The sequence below is a fragment of the Octopus sinensis genome, linkage group LG5, assembly GCF_006345805.1.
Source record: "Octopus sinensis linkage group LG5, ASM634580v1, whole genome shotgun sequence".
Lineage (NCBI taxonomy): Eukaryota > Metazoa > Mollusca > Cephalopoda > Octopoda > Octopodidae > Octopus > Octopus sinensis.
In genome coordinates, this window is record NC_043001.1 from 115461241 (window position 1) to 115482466 (window position 21226).

The 21226-nt window shown below is 36.9% G+C and overlaps 1 protein-coding gene across 3 annotated transcripts in view; it reads left to right on the forward strand.

Moving 5' to 3' along the window:
• Nucleotides 1–20870, forward strand: part of LOC115211935 (E3 ubiquitin-protein ligase MIB2-like) — a 20994-nt gene extending 124 nt beyond the window's left edge. Inside the window, exons 2-7 of one of the 3 annotated variants that reach the window (XM_029780686.2) lie at nt 5795–6004; nt 7640–7815; nt 12732–12874; nt 14129–14179; nt 18412–18483; nt 20403–20870. In XM_029780686.2, coding sequence (XP_029636546.2) covers nt 5795–6004; nt 7640–7815; nt 12732–12874; nt 14129–14179; nt 18412–18483; nt 20403–20602 — 852 coding nt within the window. In that variant the 3' untranslated portion in view covers nt 20603–20870. The remainder of the gene's footprint in view (nt 1–5794; nt 6005–7639; nt 7816–12731; nt 12875–14128; nt 14180–18411; nt 18484–20402) is intronic. The other 2 variants (XM_029780687.2, XM_036503005.1) reach the window with 2 other exon arrangements.
• Nucleotides 20871–21226: the final 356 nt, after the last annotated feature.

A 21226-nucleotide genomic window follows, 5' to 3' on the forward strand; every position in this document is an offset into this window, starting at 1 on the left:
ACAAGTGCCTGTCCAACAGTGATTGCATCATCCACACTCTCAACAGTGCACCTTTAAATATGGTTTCTGATTACAAATATCTTGGGTCATACATATCATCATCTGGAAAAGACTTTCTAACTAGAAAGGGTATGGCCTGGTCAGCCTGTAATGACATGCATAAGATCTGGTCATCAAATCTAAGTAGAGACTTCAAACTTGAAATCTTCAAAGCCACAGTCGAACCAATTCTACTATATGGCTCAGAAACCTGGACGTTATCAAAGAAGCTTGAGAGGCGGTTGGATGGAACCTACACTTGCTGCCTTATGAGAGCTCAAAATCTCTCGTGGAAGCGCCATCCAACCAAAATGCAAATATATGGGAAACTACCACCTGTGTCATCTCTTGTGAAAGGTAGGAGAGTCCAGTTTGCTGGACATTGTTGTAGAGCTGAAAAAGAAGTAATTTCTACTCTTCTCCTCTGGAAGCCATCTACTCGCAACACCAGAGGGCGCACACTCTCCTACCCTGATGTAATCTCCAGGGATACAGGCATCCAGCAACAGGACCTCCGTAATGCTATGATGGACCGTGAAGTCTGGCGCAACATGGTAAATTCCATTGTCTCGACCACGGTCGAACAACAATGATGTTGATGATGCCACTCCTACGCCTAATTACATTTGTTTTCTTTAATGACCTAATAACTATTATCTCAGGCTGTGTGATGTTTGTTCTTTTCATGTTTTTCTTTCCTCATCCATTAATTTCTGACGGTAGTGTATGGTGTTGTGTCTCTATTGCTGAACCAGGTTAGTTAATAAATACATATTATATACACTCTCCAGTATTTTATTGATCTGTATAATATAAATATTATCAAGGTACCAGTAAAATAATGGGGATAGATTTAATCACATGTACTGAAAAAACCCTTGTGTTTGTGGAGGAATTGTATATTGATCATGTTGATGTTGATATTAGCGGTGTGGACAGTCCAACTGACCACCACCACTGATAATAATACCTTTAATGTTCAAATGAAACAAGGTCATTATGAGATGAACCAAAATATAACAGACATCAGGTATATATATGTATATATATATATTAATTGTTTTAGGCATCTGACTGTGGCCATGCTGGGGCATCACCTTGAATTTTTAGTCAAATGTATCGATCCCAGTACTTTTTTATTTTAAGCATATCACTTATCCTCTCAGCCTATTTGCTGAACCTCTACATACACACACAGACACACACACACACACACGCTCACACACACACACATACATAGGCACACACATAGACAAACACCTGTTATGAAGCTTCTTTCAGTTTTCATTTACCAAATCCACTAATAAGATTTTTTTCAGCCCTAGGTAAGAGTAGAATATACTTGCCTGAGTTTCCATGCGGAGGGATTCAACGTGGAAGAGTGTATTGTTGGGGAAAAAGCTCTTTACACTACAACCATATATGGATGTGTGTGTCCATCTATTTCTATCTATCTATCTAACTATATATATATATATATACAGATCATCATCATCATCATACTTGCTTGGCTCAGAGAGATTTTCTTGAGGCAGATTTTCCGCAGCTGGATGCTCTCCCTATCGCCAACCCTCTCCTCTTCTTTCCAAGGAAGCTAACATTTGCCAAGAACTAGACATGTTCCCGCAGAATGTTGGAAATAAGAGACCCTGCTTATATGACATTGGAACTCATTTACAACTATCACACACATGTCAAGACAAAAATACACTCACACACACATATAACACATACACACATGTATACGCACACACATCCAAGATGAATACTCATATATATATACATACACACACAAAGATGTCTGTGTGTGTCTGTGCGTATATATCATCATCATCATCATCATCATCATTTAGCGTCCGCTTTCCATGCTAGCATGGGTTGGACGGTTCAACTGGGGTCTGGGAAGCCTGAAGGCTGCACCAGGCCCAGTCTGATCTGGCAGTGTTTCTACGGCTGGATGCCCTTCCTAACGACAACCACTCCGTGAGTGTAGTGGGTGCTTTTTACGTGCCACCTGCACAGGTGCCAGACGGGGCTGGCAAACGACCACGGACGGATGGTGCCTTTTACGTGCCACCGGCACAGGGGCCAGGCAAGGCTGGCAATGGCTACGATCGGATGGTGCTTTTTACATGCCACCGGCATGGAGGCCAGTCGGGGCGGTGATAGGAAATGAGAACCGGATTATCTATCACAATGTGAAGTACAATCAATCATGGGGAAAGTAAGGCAAATGACGACAAACAACTTCCAAAGCAGGACTTCACCTGATGAAGGTTATGCTTTCAATTTGGTGGGATTGTAAGGGTGTTGTCTTTGACAAGCTCCTCTCTAGACAGGACCATAAATTCAGATATGTACTGTGACCAACTGGACAAATTAAATACAGCAATCTACCAGATAATTGAGTTGGTGTTGAAAACCTCTGATTTCTTATAAATCACTGTCAATGTTTAGACCACTCTTAGTTTGGTGATTCCAACACATTTTCCATAGGTATATGAAAGCAAGTTTTATGCCTGGTGGTTCCAAAAGTATATGCGCTCTCCTTGTTAGGGATACATTAAAATTGTCAAACAAACATTATTAATGGTGTGTGTGGTGGGTATTTTTGTTCATTTTTATCCACTGTCATTGGTAAGGAATATTACTTAGTAAGGAGCATTGGGGATGAGGAATTGAGGCAAAAGGCTGATAGACCAAAAAGTTAATGATTCAGGATTTAGAGGCTCCTCTTCTATTCATAGCTAGAATAGAGGTAGAACCATCTTGAATCTGATAGGGGAAGTAGAGTGAGATTGCTATAGTTACTGTAGAATTTTAAAATTTGGTTAGTATATTAATGGGAATTAAAAAGAAAAACATTTTTTTAGTGGATGTTGATTCTTGAAACAAAGGTTGTATGTAGTCCTTGGAGCAGGAGAATCAGAACTTTCCTCCAATTGATGGATAGTTCTTTTTTCTCTTTAAGTTGAGGTGAAAATGGGAATTGTTGAAAATGAAATCTCGACATAAGTAAATGGACACTAGATACAATCAGTGCAAAGTGATACTAAGTCACTGTGTTGGAACGCCAGTGCAATATATTGTGATGGTTTCTGGATTCAGTTCCTATTTTGCTTCTAAGTTTATCGCCATGTTATTCCAACGTTTCAGCTGGCTAACTCAAGAATTATGGGATTGCTCTTACTCATATATGTATGGATATATACATACATACACATATATATATATATATGCAGATATATATATATATATCTGTGTGTGTGTGTCTATGCCTAGGAATATGTATATATTTATACACACACACATTTATATACATATAAAGTAAGAAAGTATAAGATGAATATATTTCTTTCACCAGTTACATCGTTTCACAGAAATTTTTGTGTATGATAAATCCTTTTACATATCTGCATTAGTGTATAGGTTATAAATCATACAGTGCCATCGTACAATTTACAAAGTAAAACAGGTATAAATGACTAGCACCTCAGTTCATAGAATATCATGTTTACATCCATTCTTCAATGCAATATACATATACAAGAACAAAATTTTATTTTCAAAATATTAATGTATGGAAGACAATAATTTACAAAACAGTTTTTTATAGAAGAGAGAAGGAGATTTAGTAAGATATCAAAAAGGAAGCAGTAAATATACATACATGCATATATACTTATATATATATATACTTATACATATGTATGTATGTATATTAAAAATTGGGGTGGTTTATGGGATTACCCTTGGTTTCTCATTCATAAAGGGTTTAGCTTTGTACCGTCTCATAAGACCCCAAAACCTCTTCAAAATATGGAAGGGTAAAAGCCTTGGATTTACGTTTTCTGCAAACGATCCTTTTCAGCTCCCTGGCAAGAGATTATCCCAGTGACCATGTGGTTCCTGTTAAATAGCTCACCATTGAATCGTTTCCACATATTCACTGAAACCATGGGTCTCCCATAAATATGAAAGAATTTGACCTCGGATACTCCAGCAATAACATCCCCACGTCATCCAACGAACTATACACCCGTATGCAGCTGGAAAAGCTATTGGACGTGATTAGGCGTATGAGGTGAAGGGCTTTTCCACCCTCCATATTTGGAAGAGGTCTTAGGCCAACAGGTTTTGGGGTCTAATGATACGCCATGAAGCTAAATCCTTTTTGGACCGGAAACCAAGGGTAATCCCGGAAACTGGCCTTCCCCAGTTTTAAAATATACACTGCTCTACATCTTAGAGTGTGCTTCTTCTCTGGATTTATCTTTTCTATAAACAAAACATATATATACATAGATATGTCATTATTCAGTTTATTTGAAGGTATATTATTTTTCACTTTATATCAACATCCGCTGGACAGCTAATTTCCACAACTGTGCACAGTTTCTCTATGTATGTCTGCACGCACACACACACACACACACACGTTGTGATATAATTGTCACTTAGTCTACCTCAGGAATTTCACGGTTTTTTGAGTTTTACTACAAATGGGGGATTGGGAAATGGAGCATTGACCCATTTTGCATTGGACCCTTGTGGGTTGGATACTGTATAATTGGATGTGTTGCATCATCCGGTGCGGATGCATCTCATCTGGTGTCTTGTTTTACAGAAGAAACCTCACTAAATATTCTCGGTTTCGCTTGGCATGTTGTTGCCAGGAGGTTGATGGCTATAATGCTATAATCCAAGAACCAACTGACAACAACAACATACCAAGCGACACCGAGAACTCTCCCACCCGCAAGGAATCGATGCAACATGGGTCAAAAGCAATCGTTGTGATGAATAAATTTTCTCGTGAACTTCATTTTACATATTCCTCATTCAACATATATATTTATATATCCAACAGTAATGTATATAAATCTCTCTCTCTCCCTATATATATATATATATATATATATATTAAGGCGGCGAGCTGGCAGAAACGTTAGCATGCTGGGCAAAATGCGTAGCTGTATTTCGCCTGCCGTTACGTTCTGAGTTCAAATTACACCGAGGTCGACTTTGCCTTTCATCCTTTCGGGGTCGATAAATTAAGTACTAGTTACGCACTGGGGTCGACGTTATCCGTTTGTCTGTCCTTATTTGTCCCCTCTGTGGTAGTCCCTTGTGGGTGGTAAAGAAATATATATATATATATATATATATATATATATATATCTGAGTGTGTCTCTGTGTATGTGTGTGTGCACGTGCATTAATTTCAAGGTGGTGGACACTAACCACCTCAACAGTTTTATGAACCTCATAAGGAAGGGCATCCAGCCGTAGAAACACTGCCAGATTTGACTGGGCCTGATGAAGCCTTCTGGCTTCACAGACCCCAGTAGAACCGTCCAACCCATGCTAGCATGGAAAACGGACGCTAAACGATAAACGAACGAACGATATTAATTATAGCAACATCAAAAGTATACTTTAGAAATTTTAATTCTTCTTTACTAGTCTTCATCTGTTAATCATGTGTTCACTCGTGTTCAGCTCCCCTAAAACTTACAATAGTTAGGAATAAAGGTAGATTAAGCTGAAACAATCTCTTTAGGACATCTTAATCCTGTCTAGAACACATTCTCATAGCAACATCTAGAGGATCTTACGAAGGTTGATTTTACGGACAAACATCAAATGTACATGATCAGTTTGATCAAGTATACAGTAGAAGACAATAATGACACATTGATATCCATCCTGATTTTCATGTAAATTTTCATTTTCTATTTTTACTTCCACATAGCGTTCAGTTCAGTTGGATATTAAGAACAAAAAGAAAATGACACCATTCCTTGAAGCCGTTTCCCTGGGTTACCTCGGAATGACACACAAGCTAATAGCCCTGGGTGCAAGCATAAATGCTGTTGATGGTGAAGGTAACAGCTGTTTGCACATTACCGTTAGAACAGAAGTGTTTAATTCCGAGGATGCACCCTTGGATTTACTAAACGAAGTAAGTTTTAAAATTTTTTGTGTATATACATGCGTGCGTGTCTCTGTGTGTGTGTCTGTGTGTGTGAGTGTGTGTGTGTCTGGGTGTCTGTGTGAATTTGTGTATTTGCGAGTCTTTGTGTGAGTGTGAGAGAGAGACAGGCAGACAGACAAGCTTTGCTTGTCATGTATCAATTCTCACCTATCAACCCCATCCTCCATTACCATTCCGTGATCCAGTCTCCCCCTATGACCCGAGTGATATTATGTAACAAACAATATTCCATCTCCTTTCACTCTGAAACATGTCGTCTCACCACGGTCGAGAGGTGACCCATCTCGGTTGTTGGCCATATAAACACAGCCATCACAATGTGACGGAGAAGTGGTCTATTTAATAGAGGAGATATTATTTTCAAATAACAATGATGCAGGATAGAAGAGATGTCTGAGCTTTATAGTGCTGGTGCCATGGTAAATACATCCAGTCCATTCTATGAAGAATTCTGAGTGAAACTGCTCTCTATCCTACTTCTTGTACACGACATGAATCCACTGACTTCTTGTGGACATGTCATAAGAATGTTCAATGTTAGGACACTAGAGAATGAATACAATAAAGCATGGTCCTTAGTGAGATTTCCTGTATTTAAGTTCTGTACTTAGGCACACACACACTCATGTACACATACACACACACACTCACACACACACTCACACAGACAAACACACACAAGTAATGATTTTGAGTTTGAGTATATATCTTGTAAAATGCTGTTTAAAGCCCGTTCACTGTATTCAGCTATCTGATGTCAGCAACAGTATGGACTTCAATACTACTGGACTTTTTGCTGTCATCTCATAAATAAAGCAATTTTTTTATAATTCTTATATTTTTCAAAATTAAGATAAACAAAGTACTTTTTTCTGTTAATCTAAAATCTGTTAATCATTTTCTACAATGCTCTTCCATCTTTCTGGTAGACTTGCAAGTTGCCTCTTCCAAAATTCACTTGACCGTGATTAAAAATACTCTTCCATTACTCTTCTGACTTGTCACTAATACCTGCTTCCTTTACTTTACCGTCATCATTCAAAGATGCTTCTTGCTTAATTATGGAAACATTATTGATATGTTTGGTTATGTTTGTGTGGTATTGACTTTGTTATGTTATAGGTGTTTTTGTTTCTGATATAACTTATGTTCTTTCTTCTCATGTTGTGTTATATTATATATACAATACTCTTTCTTATGGCCACATGGTCGCCTTTATCAAGCCAATATATAGATAGGTTCTTGATGGTTTGTTCTTCCTATATTTGATTTTTCTATTGAATATATTGTGATATTTGTGATTGACAAGTAAATATTTACTCATTAATTATCAATAAGCTTGATGTTAATCAATATGGTTTGTCCTGCTCAATATAATGACAATATATTTAGAGGGTGTCTCAGTGTTGAAAATAAAGTAAAAACATGAAAATGGGAAATGGACTCAATTAAAGATTATGTAGGAACTCAATACTTTGTAATTGCTTTAATTGGTGGATAAACAACCTATGAGTAAATTTAGATGAACTTTTGTGTAATTAGGGGCATTTGTTTTGAATATTTGTGTAATATTGTCATCATTTTATATTTCATTATTTGTAGTGCTGCACCGCCCTTAATCTGAAAATGGAGAAAAGGCTCTCTGGCATGGTGGTAGCTAGATATCTCGCCAGCCAGGGAGCTGACTTTCACCATAAAAACAACAACAATAACACACCATTGGACCTCATTAAGGACCCAAATTTGAGAAAAAAATTAGAAACATTTTCACCACCACAGTAAGTATTTCCTGGCAATGGAACAGATAAACCAGTACATTTTCTATTTTGTATATAATCATGTTTATATGTTTATTTCGTTTTAATTCTACATCATCATCATCATCATCATCATTTAGCATCCGTTTTCCATGCTAGCATGGGTTGGACGGTTTAACTGGGGTCTGTGAAGCTGGAAGGCTTCATCAGGCCCAGTTAGATTTGGCAGTGTTTCTTCGGCTGGATGCCCTTCCTAACGCCAACCACTCCGCGAGTGTAGTGGGTGTTTTTTACGTGCCACCTGCACAGGTGCCAGACAGAGCTGGCACAACGGCCACTGTCGCTAGTGTTTTTGTCAAAGGCCGCACAAAAAACAATATGCAGTTGTTAGGAGATCAAAGAAAGAACATGATTTTGATTACATTCACATGATTCGTAGTGTTGCCAGTTATACTTCACAGTCCACCCCAACCTACCCCTCTTCGTTCCCTATTTTAAAGATTTGTGATCAATAGGAAAATATAGATCTAAATAATGAAGTGAATGAATTCCATTTTGAAACTGTTACTTAGGATTAAGTGGAATTTATCTGTCTACCAACATCTTTTTCTCACTCTTCTAAGTCCGAATCAGTCAATATTACGAATGATTTCATAGAAAAATAACCTACAAACACTCACCAATAGTGTATATATTATATTTCTGCAAATACTGATGGAACATCGCCACATATCTTCATAGAAAAAAAAACTGCCAGGAAACGTATATTATTCAAGTAACACATATACCATTACTAGGTGTTTTAGTCGCCTTTCACTCCCGTATTTTATAAGATTTGGCAATTTCTTTGCCATACATCTCTCTGTATTAGCTACTTAAGAAGCAGACACATTTCCCCCTCAGTGAATATACAAAACTTTCTTTGTCTGTTGAAATTCAAATATTACTCTTTTACTTGTTTCAGTCATTTGACTGCGGCCATGCTGGAGCACTGCCTTAAGTCGAAAAATTCGACCCCAGATCTTATTCTCTGTAAGCCTAGTATTTATTTGCCGAAACGCTAGATTACGTGAATGTAAACACAACAACATAGGTTGTGAAGCGATGGTGGAGGGACAAACACAGACAGACAAATATACACACAAACACACACACACATATATATATATATATATGTGATGGGCTTCTTTCAGTTTCCCTCTACCAAATCCACTCAAAAAGCATTAGTCAGTCCGAAGCTATAATAGAAGTCACTTGCCCAAAGTGCCACGCAGTGGGACTGAACCCAGAACCATGTGGTTGGTAAGCAAGCTACTTACCACACATCTACTCCTGCGCCTATTGTTCATAGATATTGATTTTTGGACTGTATAAATATTGATCTGTTTTCTTCAATTGACAAGCCTCAGAAGATTTTCTCTACTTTTACAAATGATCATTTATGTGAATGTTTTAATAATAATATAATGTCTACAGAGCGCAGCTGAAGTTACTGGAAAGGGGCAAAATAGGGGACAGAAAACTGCAATTAGTCAAAGAAAGGCAGCAATGGAAGCTAGAAGTAGATGCACGATACATATAATAAAACAACCCGAAAGGAGGGAAACAGTTAAAGAGTTATATCAAAGAAAGAAGACATTGGTACACCAGGAAGAGTGTTAGGGAATTTCAGGAAATATGGAAGTTTTGAAGAATGCAGTGTCCTGATAGCTAACAAGAGATATCAGTTTATTTCATGCTTCATGTTTTGAAGGAACATATTTGGAGCGAACAATTTGTCAAAAACTGGTCGATCAATGATTCCTTTAAATACAGCAATGAAATTGCGTCAGGTGTAGCAGATTCAGTGGGTTTTTCAATGTAGTTTTATATGTATAAGAAGTAACAGGATACCAAGAATAGTTCCATGCAGATCTTCAGAGGTGATTGTATAGGGTGTAGAATGTTATCTTAGTTCTGTAACAACTTCCTCTCACCTGAGAATGAAGGAACTGACACAGTTATAAAATTAGAACTCATGCCCATTGCAGACAGCTTCACCGTATTTCTTTTGTGTGGTATAGAATTAAAAGTTTGAAGTAGGGATAGATAACATCTGCCCATGAGACCCTATTTTTGATTTAGATGATGTCTTCAAGAGGTTCCATGTGTGGCCCAAAGTAACTAAATTTAGAGGTAAATACAAATTATGAGAGATGAATCAAGTTTTGAGAGTTTCAAATGTTCCAGGAATTTCTTTCTGACTAAGGACTGACTGGATGGTAATTAGCCATTGATGGTGAGACTGACTGGATGGTAATTAGCATTTGATGAATGGTCACCCCTTTTAAACAGGGGGATTAAAGTAGCAACGTTCTTCTGATTCAGAGTAACAGTTAGTAAAGCTGAATTGGAATAGGCTAAAAAACCTGGTGTAGTAGACAGAGGATGCCAATTTGGGATAAATAATACCATCAAAACATAATTGAACAAATGCTTTAAGAGTTGTTGCAGGAGTAAATTCAAAAGATGTGATGGAATTTAGTCTCCATAGCAGTGAAGATCATACATTTAGATTTTCAATGGTAAAAATACCAGCATTGCATTAAACAGTTGGCTCTTTACAATCTGACTTGAGGATTGACTTTGAAGAGATTGAAGTCTCCGGTTTTCTATATAAGAACTTCCGGAATCTATCCAGGTTTTTCTCTCTGTGTTGGTCCGAATCAAGTGCAGCCATTTTAATCACCTTTTTCGTGTGGTTGGATGCTCTGTTGTATATTTTAAAACTCTCTCTTCTATGTAATCTGTATTCCCATTCAACAGTTTGTTGATCTTTCCTCACAAAGTGGACTGCTGCTACGGTCTGTCATATTCCGCTTTTGAGCACTTGAACATATTTATGTGGCACTCCGATGCTTTGCATATGACTCACATCGGATTAAACATTTGCTGTGAGATCTCTTCAGAATCGTAAACGTGGGGTCAGTCAGAAGACTGCAACTCAGTACAACAGGTGTTCTGGTCAGCATTGTTCCAGTAAAAGCAAGCAGTTTGGAAGATGATGGTAGTTTTTTCTTTCTTTCCATTAAAAGTATATTGACAAGGTTAGAGAATGATTAGAGCGAGTTAAATGTATCTTGGTAGGGTGGCTGATAATTTCAGAAGCAATGGTCTATAGCAGATCCAAAGTTTTGTTATCTCTTGTGGGAGAGATGACTACATGGGACTAGTTTGAATCCAACACAAAACGAAAGAAGTTGTTTTTAGGGGACAGTGAAAGTCATCCCAGTCAATCCTTCAGTAATTGAAGCCACATTTCTCTTAATGTATTTTCCTCTAATGATAGCCTTTGACCCCTCTATCCCTTCCCTTGTTCTCTTTAGATTCTTATATCTGCTTTAGCTCCGTCGGATTGGCAATTAGTAGCTGTATAATGGTCAAAAATAATGTTCTCCTTTATAATTCTTAGATTCCTGCAAATTCTAAGCCAGACTGTCTGTCTCCACAGAAAGAGACTTTTCTGTGTAGGTGGGTACCTGCGACCCCTTCCCTCTCAGTTATCCCAGTATGCTCTATGTGGGCGGTTTTTCTTTTTTTTCTTCTTCTTCTTTTTTTTTCTTTTCTTTGCTCCACAAAATTCCTTCAGCCTTTATAATTCTAACATAGCAGTTTTGTGAAATGAACAGAGGTGTGACAAGTATCTTATCATATAGCAGGAAATTATACCCACCTCATTGTGGATTAATCATGGATAGATTCATCGTCTGTGAGTATGAAATATCTCCTCATATCTCTGGAAATTTGCACTTACATTATGGATTGATTCACCTTCTCTGTGAAGCTAATAAGCTTTTTAAAACCTGTTATAAGACTGTGCATCATCATTAGAGAACTTTGGAAGTCCGCTTACAACCTAAATTTGCTTTTTATAGAACTATCTCCGATACTTCATGAGTGTAGCCTCACCCACTAGGATGCTTGGAGAACTCATATGTGTTTTAGCTGATGAGTACGGGACACTTGTATTTGCTGCAATATTTGCAGCTTTTAATAAAGCTTGTCTTTGTATGAAACAATTTTACTAAAAAACTAATCCATTCTTGTTGCTTTTTTCTCGTTTATAATCACCCCACATTATTGTATGGTTAATACCATATAGTTTTCTGGTGCATCTAAGTTAAGTACCGCATTCAAGTGAATTCATTAGAACTGACTTGAATCTTAATTGCTTTTACTGTATATATCTATATATATATATATATACATACATACATTCATACATATATACATACATACATATATATCACCTTGACCGACCAGTCCGTCGGGCATCCATTTGACACCGCTGGTCAGAGCACGCTGTCCACTCCTCTCTGGATCGCACCTTCCTCATCCACGTGATCCCAATTGCCCTCCTGAAATCGTAACTCCACCGACGTGGAGGCCTTCGGGTGGTCGTTTCCACTCGCGCGGGCACCACTTGACGACTGCACGGGTCCACCAATTATCGGTGAGCCGGGTGACGTGCCCAGCCCATTTAAACATATATATGTATGTATGTATGTATGTATGTATGTATGTATGTGTGTATGTATGTATTGTATGTATGTATGTATGTAGTATGTATGTATGTATATAAGTGAATTATATTTCTGGAATATATGTTGTTTACTTTGCGTAAATCAGTTTTTGTGATGTATCAATGTCATGACATATACTTATTAATATTTGTGTCCATTTATATATATATATATATATATATATATATATATGTGTGTGTGTCTGTGTGTGTGTGCGGGTGTCTGTGTGTGCATTTATATACATACAAATTCGCCCATATATAATTGTTTAATTGTGGTGTCTCATAAGATTCTCTACTGTAAATACGCACACAATGTAATATTTGTTATAAATGACTGTTATTAATGGGATGTGTTCATGTTTTTGTTCCTCAGATGTGTGTTTTGTGAAGACGTAGTGGCCACAGAGACGTTCTTTCCATGTAAACATCTTTCGCTGTGTAAGAAATGCTGTCTCCCAAAGATACCTAAACAATGCCTCAAGTGTGGACGGAATATAACGAGCAAAAATAGTTTGGGTAAGAATACTCTATGATCTGTCTATTTGTCTCATGGGCTTTATGGTGTGGAATATTATATTTCATGTTGTTGTGTAGATCCAGTTCTGCCTTAATCAAGCACACTTTTGATAAAAGATGTTCCAGGTGTCTTTTCTCTGTCATATTATGTCTCTCACTACTCTCACTAAATATTGTTCTTGACCAATTAGAAGACTTGTCACACTTCAAGATGACTACTTTCTGCAACATAAAAATAATGAAGAATAGTGAATTATAAATGGTGACTAAATATCAATAAATCACCAAGGTTCTGTCAGTAAATATTGACATTTTGTGTGTAATTAGAGTGATTGATGATTTATCAATATCTTCGGAAACTGATAATTAAAAACAACTGCATTTATATGAATATCAGAGTGAGCCTTTATAAAATAGGAGACTCAATAAGAAAATCTCAACTGAGGGTTTAGGGACCAACATTAGAGAGGGGACATCAAAAGGGTGGGAAACTTTGATTGATGTATAGATTAGTATTCCCGAGTATCAGTTCTTCTGAACTGTTTCAAATATTTTCACAGCAATAATGTGTGGATGACAAGTTTTATGTCGTTAATGAGGTTCTGTGTGAATGTAGTGTGTTAATTTAGGACACGAGATATCACTTCCTGTTAGACCTGATGTCACTTTCTGTTCGACCTGCTTTATTCAGGAGGATGAATGACATTGAAATATCTTCAGATATTTCCCCACATCTGATTACATTCTGGAGAACTGTGATGTGGGCAATTAAAATTAAAGATTACTAGTAGTAACCAATATATATATATATATATATATATATATCCGTCTTGAAGTGGTGCGTCGTGTTTGAGGCTGGGACTTCGATGCTCAACTTGGTTGACACTGGATTTAAGCAGAAGATGAGACGAATGTTGATTAGAGATGTCTTGTCATAGATCTGGCACAAACATAAGAAAACCCAAACGAAGCTAAGAGACAATCGGTTATTAGGGGATAATTAAATGAGATAATTTCAGAATTGTTAGAATTGTTGGATGACTTAAGAGACAGAGAAGGGTTGTTAAGTGAAGTCTATTCTGTTGTGGACTTAAATAGTGAACCATTACTTGGCCCCACTGTAGAAAGCATACAAATGTTCTCCAAAAGCATGTTGTCATCAGTGATGACACGAATGTCTCACAATAATAAAATATCGATTATTAGAAAGGATAAAGAAATTTTACTAAAACCACTTTGAAATGTATTTTTCAGTTGGTCCAAATTCGTCAAAGATGGAAGTCCAGATGGTGGCAGGACCAGTTGGTGAGTATGAAATAACTGTACCTAATTATGTTATCCCATAAGAGGCATAGGGTTGGTTTCCCAGTTTCTCTAGCGTATACATTCCTCCCTGAACAGGACACTAGTTCGCTGTAAAATTACTTATTTTTGCCAGCTGAGTGGGCAGAAGTGTTTTGCTCAAGAAGGCAACGTATTGCCTGGTGAAGGAATCAAAACCCCAATCTTACAATCATGAGTCAAATACCCTAACCATTAAGCCCTTCGCTTCCACTTGCTATGACCAATTCATTTCCATAAAACACAAGCGGTGGAAAAATTTATAGAAATCAATGTACCTAACTGATTCCTATAAATTTTCCACTCCCTGAGCTGTTTTGTTTGTCAGAAGGACTGAGAACAGGGCCCATCTCTAATTTCCATTTGAAATGTTAGCTGCAAAAGGAGTCGATGAAATATATCGCTGAAATTTCATAAAATCTTTGTTGCCATGGATGGAAAAATGGATAAATTAGAAAACGCAATAGAGTTAATATTGTCTTTTGGAACCAAGAACTAAGATATGTTGTTGTGTAGGGGTAAACAGGTGAACAGAAACTAGAAAAATGTTGACCAAAATCATAATGGTTACCAATTGACCATTGCTGATAGGAATGTCTCTCAATAATGTAAAAAATTGCGTTTTTTGAAAGTTTAACTGTAAAGTAATTCTATTAAAGAGTGTCTGTGTGATAAGTAGCTTGCTTACCAACCACATGGTTCCGGGTTCATTCCCACTGCGTGGCACCTTGGACAAGTGTCTTCTACTATAGCCTCGGGCCGACCAAAGCCTTCAGAGTGGATTTGGTAGACGGAAACAGAAAGAAGCCCATCGTATATATGTATATATAGATATATATATGTATGTGTGTATATATGTTTGTGTGTCTGTGTTTGTCACTCCAACATCGCTTGACAACCGATGCTGGTATGTTTATGTCCCCATAACTTAGCGGTTCGGCAAAAGAGACCGATAGAGTAAGTACTAGGCTTTCAACGAATAAGTCCTGGGGTCGATTTGCTTGACTAAAGGCGGTGCTCCAGCATGGCAACGATCAAATGACTGAAACAAGTAAAAGAGTAAAATAGTAAAGATATTACTGAAGTTTCATAAAATCAAGGTTAACATGATTGGTAAAATGGATTTATTAGAAGACACAACAGAGTTGATATTGTCTTTTGGAACAGGGGAGGAAAGTATGTTGTTGATGGTGTGTAAACAGGTGAGTTGATGAGAAAGTTTTTATTTCTTTCTCTCCCAAGTCCTGGGCACTGTTTCCCGATAGGTTATTGTTGTTGTTGTTGCCTAGTGAGATATTTGTCGCAACATGTTGCTTCTCGCTGGGGTATCTACCAAGAACATCTCTGATCTGAATACATATTGGGGTCATAAAACAACAAAAAATATATTATAAACTCGGTATAAGAATATTGATTTTAAAGTTTTGACACAAGGCCAGAGAGCTCGATGTAGGGGGTATTTCAATTTAATCACCCCCAGTGCTCAACTGCTGCTTATTTTATCCGCCCTTAAAGGATGAAAGCAAAGTCAACCAAGGCAGGAAATGCCTCTAATCATTTGGGACAATGTGCTAACAATTCTGCCAGTTCACCGCTTTAATATGTATAAGAAAACTGATTTGAGACGTTAGCTTAATGCCGGCCAGTTTGGGGCAGTGGGTAAGGTGATTACGTCCACACCAGTACTCAGTGCTTTTATCTCTGAAATGTAACCTTATTTTGTCATAGCATCATCTTCTGCCCTCATCTAAGATTTTACATTGTGCTACCCTCTATGGATTTCTATTGTTTTCTTGGGTATAGGACCATATCCCTACAATTTGGGATTATTGACATCCAACGTCCAGTAATGTTCAGATGTTATTGTTCTGCTTTCATTCCGTATCAAACAGTATGTTGTGAAACATATTTCTTTATATATGCGACACTAATTAAATTTATTTCATAAAGCATGATAATGACCTTTTTTAATTAGTTAATCTTAATTAGCATAAGGGACAAATGGCATAGTAGTGTTGATGGTGTGGGATGTCAGTAGAGTTACATGTTCCTTGTAATGTTCTTCTTATATTGGCATCTGAAAGACAGTCTCTGTCATTTAATGGTGTAACTTTTGTGTTCTCAAATTTACTTGTGACTGGGTTTTCAAATCATAGACGTCCACCACATTGATAGAGGAAACATCAAATGAGTGGGTAAATTTTGACTGCTGTATAAAATAGGGTCAACAGAGATACCCTATTTTCTTGAAAACCTGTTCAGGTATATCATTTCAGTTATTTTCACTGTAATAATATATGGATGAACAGTTTCTTATAAGTTGTTAATGAGGTGATGTCTTTTAGAACACCTGATATCACTTTCCGTTCTACCTGTGTAAAACTATTCATTGCTCACCATTTAAAAAAAAAACTTTTTCGGGAGTTTTCAAATATTTCACTTGACATCCTGTTAAACTGTGATGCAGATAGTTAAAATTAATGATTACCAGCAGCAACGTTTAACAAAGAGAGGAGTTTATGTTTATCCTACTTGAAGTTGTCTGTCGTGTCTGTGGTTAGATCTTTGATGACCAACTTCCCTGACTTTACAATTAAGCAGAAGATAAGACGAATGTTGGTTAGTGAAATCTAGAAGTGAGACAACAATGATATGTCATAGATTGGACACAGATAGAAGAAAAGAAAGACAGAACTAAGGGGAAACAGTTTTATCAAGTGATAATTAAATGAAATAACAGTAACATTGTTAGATTATGTATGATGTCTTAATAGATAGTGGAGATTTAGAACGGTCAGTCAATTTCGTTGTGGACGTAGATACTGAGTTATTACATGGGTTCACTGTAGAGAGTATAAAAATCTTGACCAAACCCACAGTGTCACCTGTTGTGACAGAATGTGGCAGAATTACTATGAAACAAATAAAAGAGTAAAGAATAAAAGAGAGAAGACAGGAATCCCTGAATGTGTGGAACTTGCATTTTGAATCTGGGATGCGATACAAGATACAAAGAAGAACAAAAGCGATTTGAATGTTGTATGGCTTGATCAGGTTAATGCTTATCGTTCTGTACTACATGAATTGTTGATGAAAACAACGGACGTCTTTTATATACGAGAAAAGATTAAGAATCTAATGAAGAGTTGCTGTAATAATTTCAAAATGCGCTTCAGGACAGAATATTTCACAACAGACTCGCATCGTCTTGAGACTGGAATTGCCGTGGGTTGCACAATATCAGTCATTTTGTTTGTACTTGTTATGGAAATGTTTATTAGATCAGCAGATTGATCAGAAGAAATAACTTGAGTGAAGTCCCCTAAGACGACATTATGGATGACATAACAACACAACAACAGAGCAAAAGGATATGAAAATAGTTCTGAATAGACTGTATTAATTAATTAGTTGGTCAAGAATAGGGTTGAAGGCAAATAAATGTTGCCGTCATTTGCCAAAGCTCAGCAGAAATAAGTGAAATTCAAAGTAGCAGAAGAAAGCATGTCAAAGGTTAAAGAGAAACTGTTTATGGTGATGGTACACTACCTCATTGTCCCACAAGAGTAGAGGCATCGAGATAATAGCACAAAAAGAAGACATCTTATAAGCAATAGATAAGCCAAAACTTTTGGGGAATAAAGGATTTTAAAGAACTTCTTTATTAAGGAGTCTTAAAATATTTCCTGAATCAGATGATGTTCTTGTGAACTGGGATGTGCGGAGTTACGATTCAAGATTACCAACATCAACTCTTAACAAAGATGTCAGGTGTATGTTTATCCTACGTGAATTTGTCTGCCGTGTATTTGTGGTTAGGTCTTTGGAAACCACCTTGTTTGACATTAGAATTAAGTAGAAGATGAGAAAAATGTTGGTGAGTGAAGTCATGTCACAGGTTTGGTACAGATATAAGATGGGAAATAGAGAACTGTGAGAAAACTAGTCTTATCAAATGATAATTAAATGTGATAAATGCAACGGTGTTAGATTATGTCGGATGTCTTGATAGAGAGACGTAGTTTAAGAAGTTTAATCTATTTTGTTGTGGACCAAAATATTGAGCTATTACATAGATTAAAAAGGTTGACCAAAATCATAGTGGTCACCAGTTGACCATTGATGATAAGCATGCCTCAAGAATAAAGATTAAGAAATTTAGTATAAATTATAAATTTTGGAAATATTTATTTCAGGGAGTCCAGAGCTGAAGGAGAAGGATCTTCTGAGAGTGGCTAAGACGTTAGGAAGAGATTGGTGGCAAGTAGGTGAGTATAAAATTACACTACCTAATTGATTTCTATAAATTTTACATTCACCTGAGCTATTTCATTTGTCAGGATGAAAGAGAACAGGTTATATTCCTAATTTCCAGTGGAATGGTTAGCTGCAAAATAAATTCTATTAATGATATTACTGGTATTTCATAAAGTATCCACTGAGGTTGGTAATTATGGATACACAAGTAAATACAAGTAGCATTTAATATTGGAAGAAAGAAGAAAAATATATTAGGGGTAAACAGCTGAGTTAATGACAACATTTTTGGTTCGTCTTTACTCCATCAAAAGACCATGAGTTAGGGTCTTCTTGAAGCCATTAGGGATTGGGTTATTGTGTTTGAAAGTGATAATTGCAATTATTACACACATGTGAGTGAGAACACTTTGAGATATTTTTGGTATCTAACATGTGTCAGATACTGCGAGCGCTGCTTCTGATTGGTCAATCCATGGTGATGACCCGAGGTTACGGTGACAGCGCTGCTTCTGATTGGTCAATTCATGGTGATGACCCGAGGTCACGGTGACGGCACTACTTTTGTCATTCATAAGTTACAACTAAACGTGAAGAATTTAGTTATTGGGTTAATAAAATATGGTCGTTTATTCGTGTGTAATAAATAAAATATCAAACTCATTCCCTGTGGATACCGTATTTATTACAACGAGTGGCTTGTACACGTATCTAACTCGCTTTCGCTCGTTAGATACATTTACAAGCCACTCGTTGTAATAAATACGGTATCCATAGGGAACTCGTTTGGTATTCTCTCTTTTATATTGCCATATTGAAATGACTTTACCACATGACATATGTTGGTAAATGCTTCAGTAAAAACAGACTTAGTATAGGGGTGACACAGTCAAATCATATCATATTCCCCACATCCAAAAAGAGAGAATGACTTTAAGGAAATTTGCCAGAAAATGAATATTCACAAGTGAAGCCAGACCATGGCTGGTCTCTCTCTCACTGAGACATAAGAATAACTGAATGGGTTCAGGAGAATTGATTGAATCTGGAGTAGATTAAAAAAGGATTGAATTTGTCTTAGAATAATCGACTGTTGGTCTATCATTATTCATTTGATTTTCAGTGTCATTTTGGGAACTTTGCAAGGTGATTGATTTCACAGAGAGACATTACTTTCATGACCCTTTGAATATCAGATCTGAAATCTGCCAGATTAAGACAGATATATGGGATTCTTCTAAAGGGTCTTTGGAGTAATGTTACTCAATAGGATTTATAGTTCAGAGATTTGGGAGTCTCTCCAGGTTGAGCCACTTCTTCACATCTCTAGTACCTAGGACATGTGATCAGAATGTCGCAGGATTGAATTACAAGACAGGTTCTTCCAGCCAAACAAATGGAGTAGGAGACCCAGGGGTAGACCAAGCACTAAATAGTTAGATGATATCCAGAGACTTAGTTGTTGATGCTTGGGAATCCAACCAAAATATGTAATGATGGTTAGAACTGATAGGTCCCTATGGAAGAAATGCCAGGGGACTCTATCCCCACAACTCTCCCAGAAATATTGAGCAGAGGAAATGAATGGATCAAATGGTTTGCCTGTTGGTACCCTATGTTGATTCTTTAGGTTCTCATACACTTTTGCCTTCACAAACGCATCTGCCATCGGTTTACCTTAAAAGATTCTCAAGTGTAAATTTCAATTGTATTTTTGAAATCACTTTTAATTTAACCACTTTGTTATTTTTCTCATCATCCCTAGAAATAGAAAACAATGTCTTATATTTTTCTTGTTTCTTAGCTATTTTTTTATATTTCTCTCTTGAAATAGTTTCTTTGTTATGTTTATAACAACACACATCTTTTATATTATTGTTAATATTGTCAATGTTGTTGCATTTATTTCTTATTGTTGTGTCTTTTGCAGCTATGTTTTTAGAAGTTAATACAACTGAACTGAAAATTGATGATGAATCTATTGACGCTGTAAAACAAGGCTACCTGATGCTTTACGAATGCTTCAAAAATTGCGACCCAGAAACACGGACACACGCAACATTAAGTGCAGCTCTTGAAGAAGCTGAATGTTTCGCTGCGATGGAATGTCTGTCATTAGACGCAAAGTGAATTTCTGTGTAACTGTTGTTGTTTAGCCTCAGATTAACCTTGACCAAACAGAGATTTATGATCAAACGCATTCCAGCCAGGACCATCATGCCTATTTCCAAAGAGAACACACAACCACATTGTCCAATATGGCCTTCTGTATAGTGGTATCGTGTGAATTTAGCTACTAATTCTAGCAGGTATATCAACCACATAGTGATCCCTTCACTGGTTTGGCTCCTTTGTTAAAAATTCACATTTAAAATAAAGACAAACTTTGAAATGTTCATTTATAGTTGTTGCTGTTGTTTTATACCTAATCCCCTGTCTAAACAACCCCATTGTTATATAGACAGCTTTAATATCTTCTGCTATATTGATAGTTATCTACCTTCATTTTTAGCTGAGAGTAGAATGCCTGGTATATATATATATATTGATGTCTTTTCCCTTTATATATCTTATAGAGATAGTATTTGAAAAGCAGGAATCCCCGGAATCCCTGGGTGCATAGAACACGCATTTTCCATCTGGGAAGCCATCACCTGTGCAAAACAAATGAAGAAAAACCTGTATATTGTTTGGCTAGATCTTGCCAATGCTTATGGATCTGTTCTGCACGCAATAATAAAAACAGCGATGGAC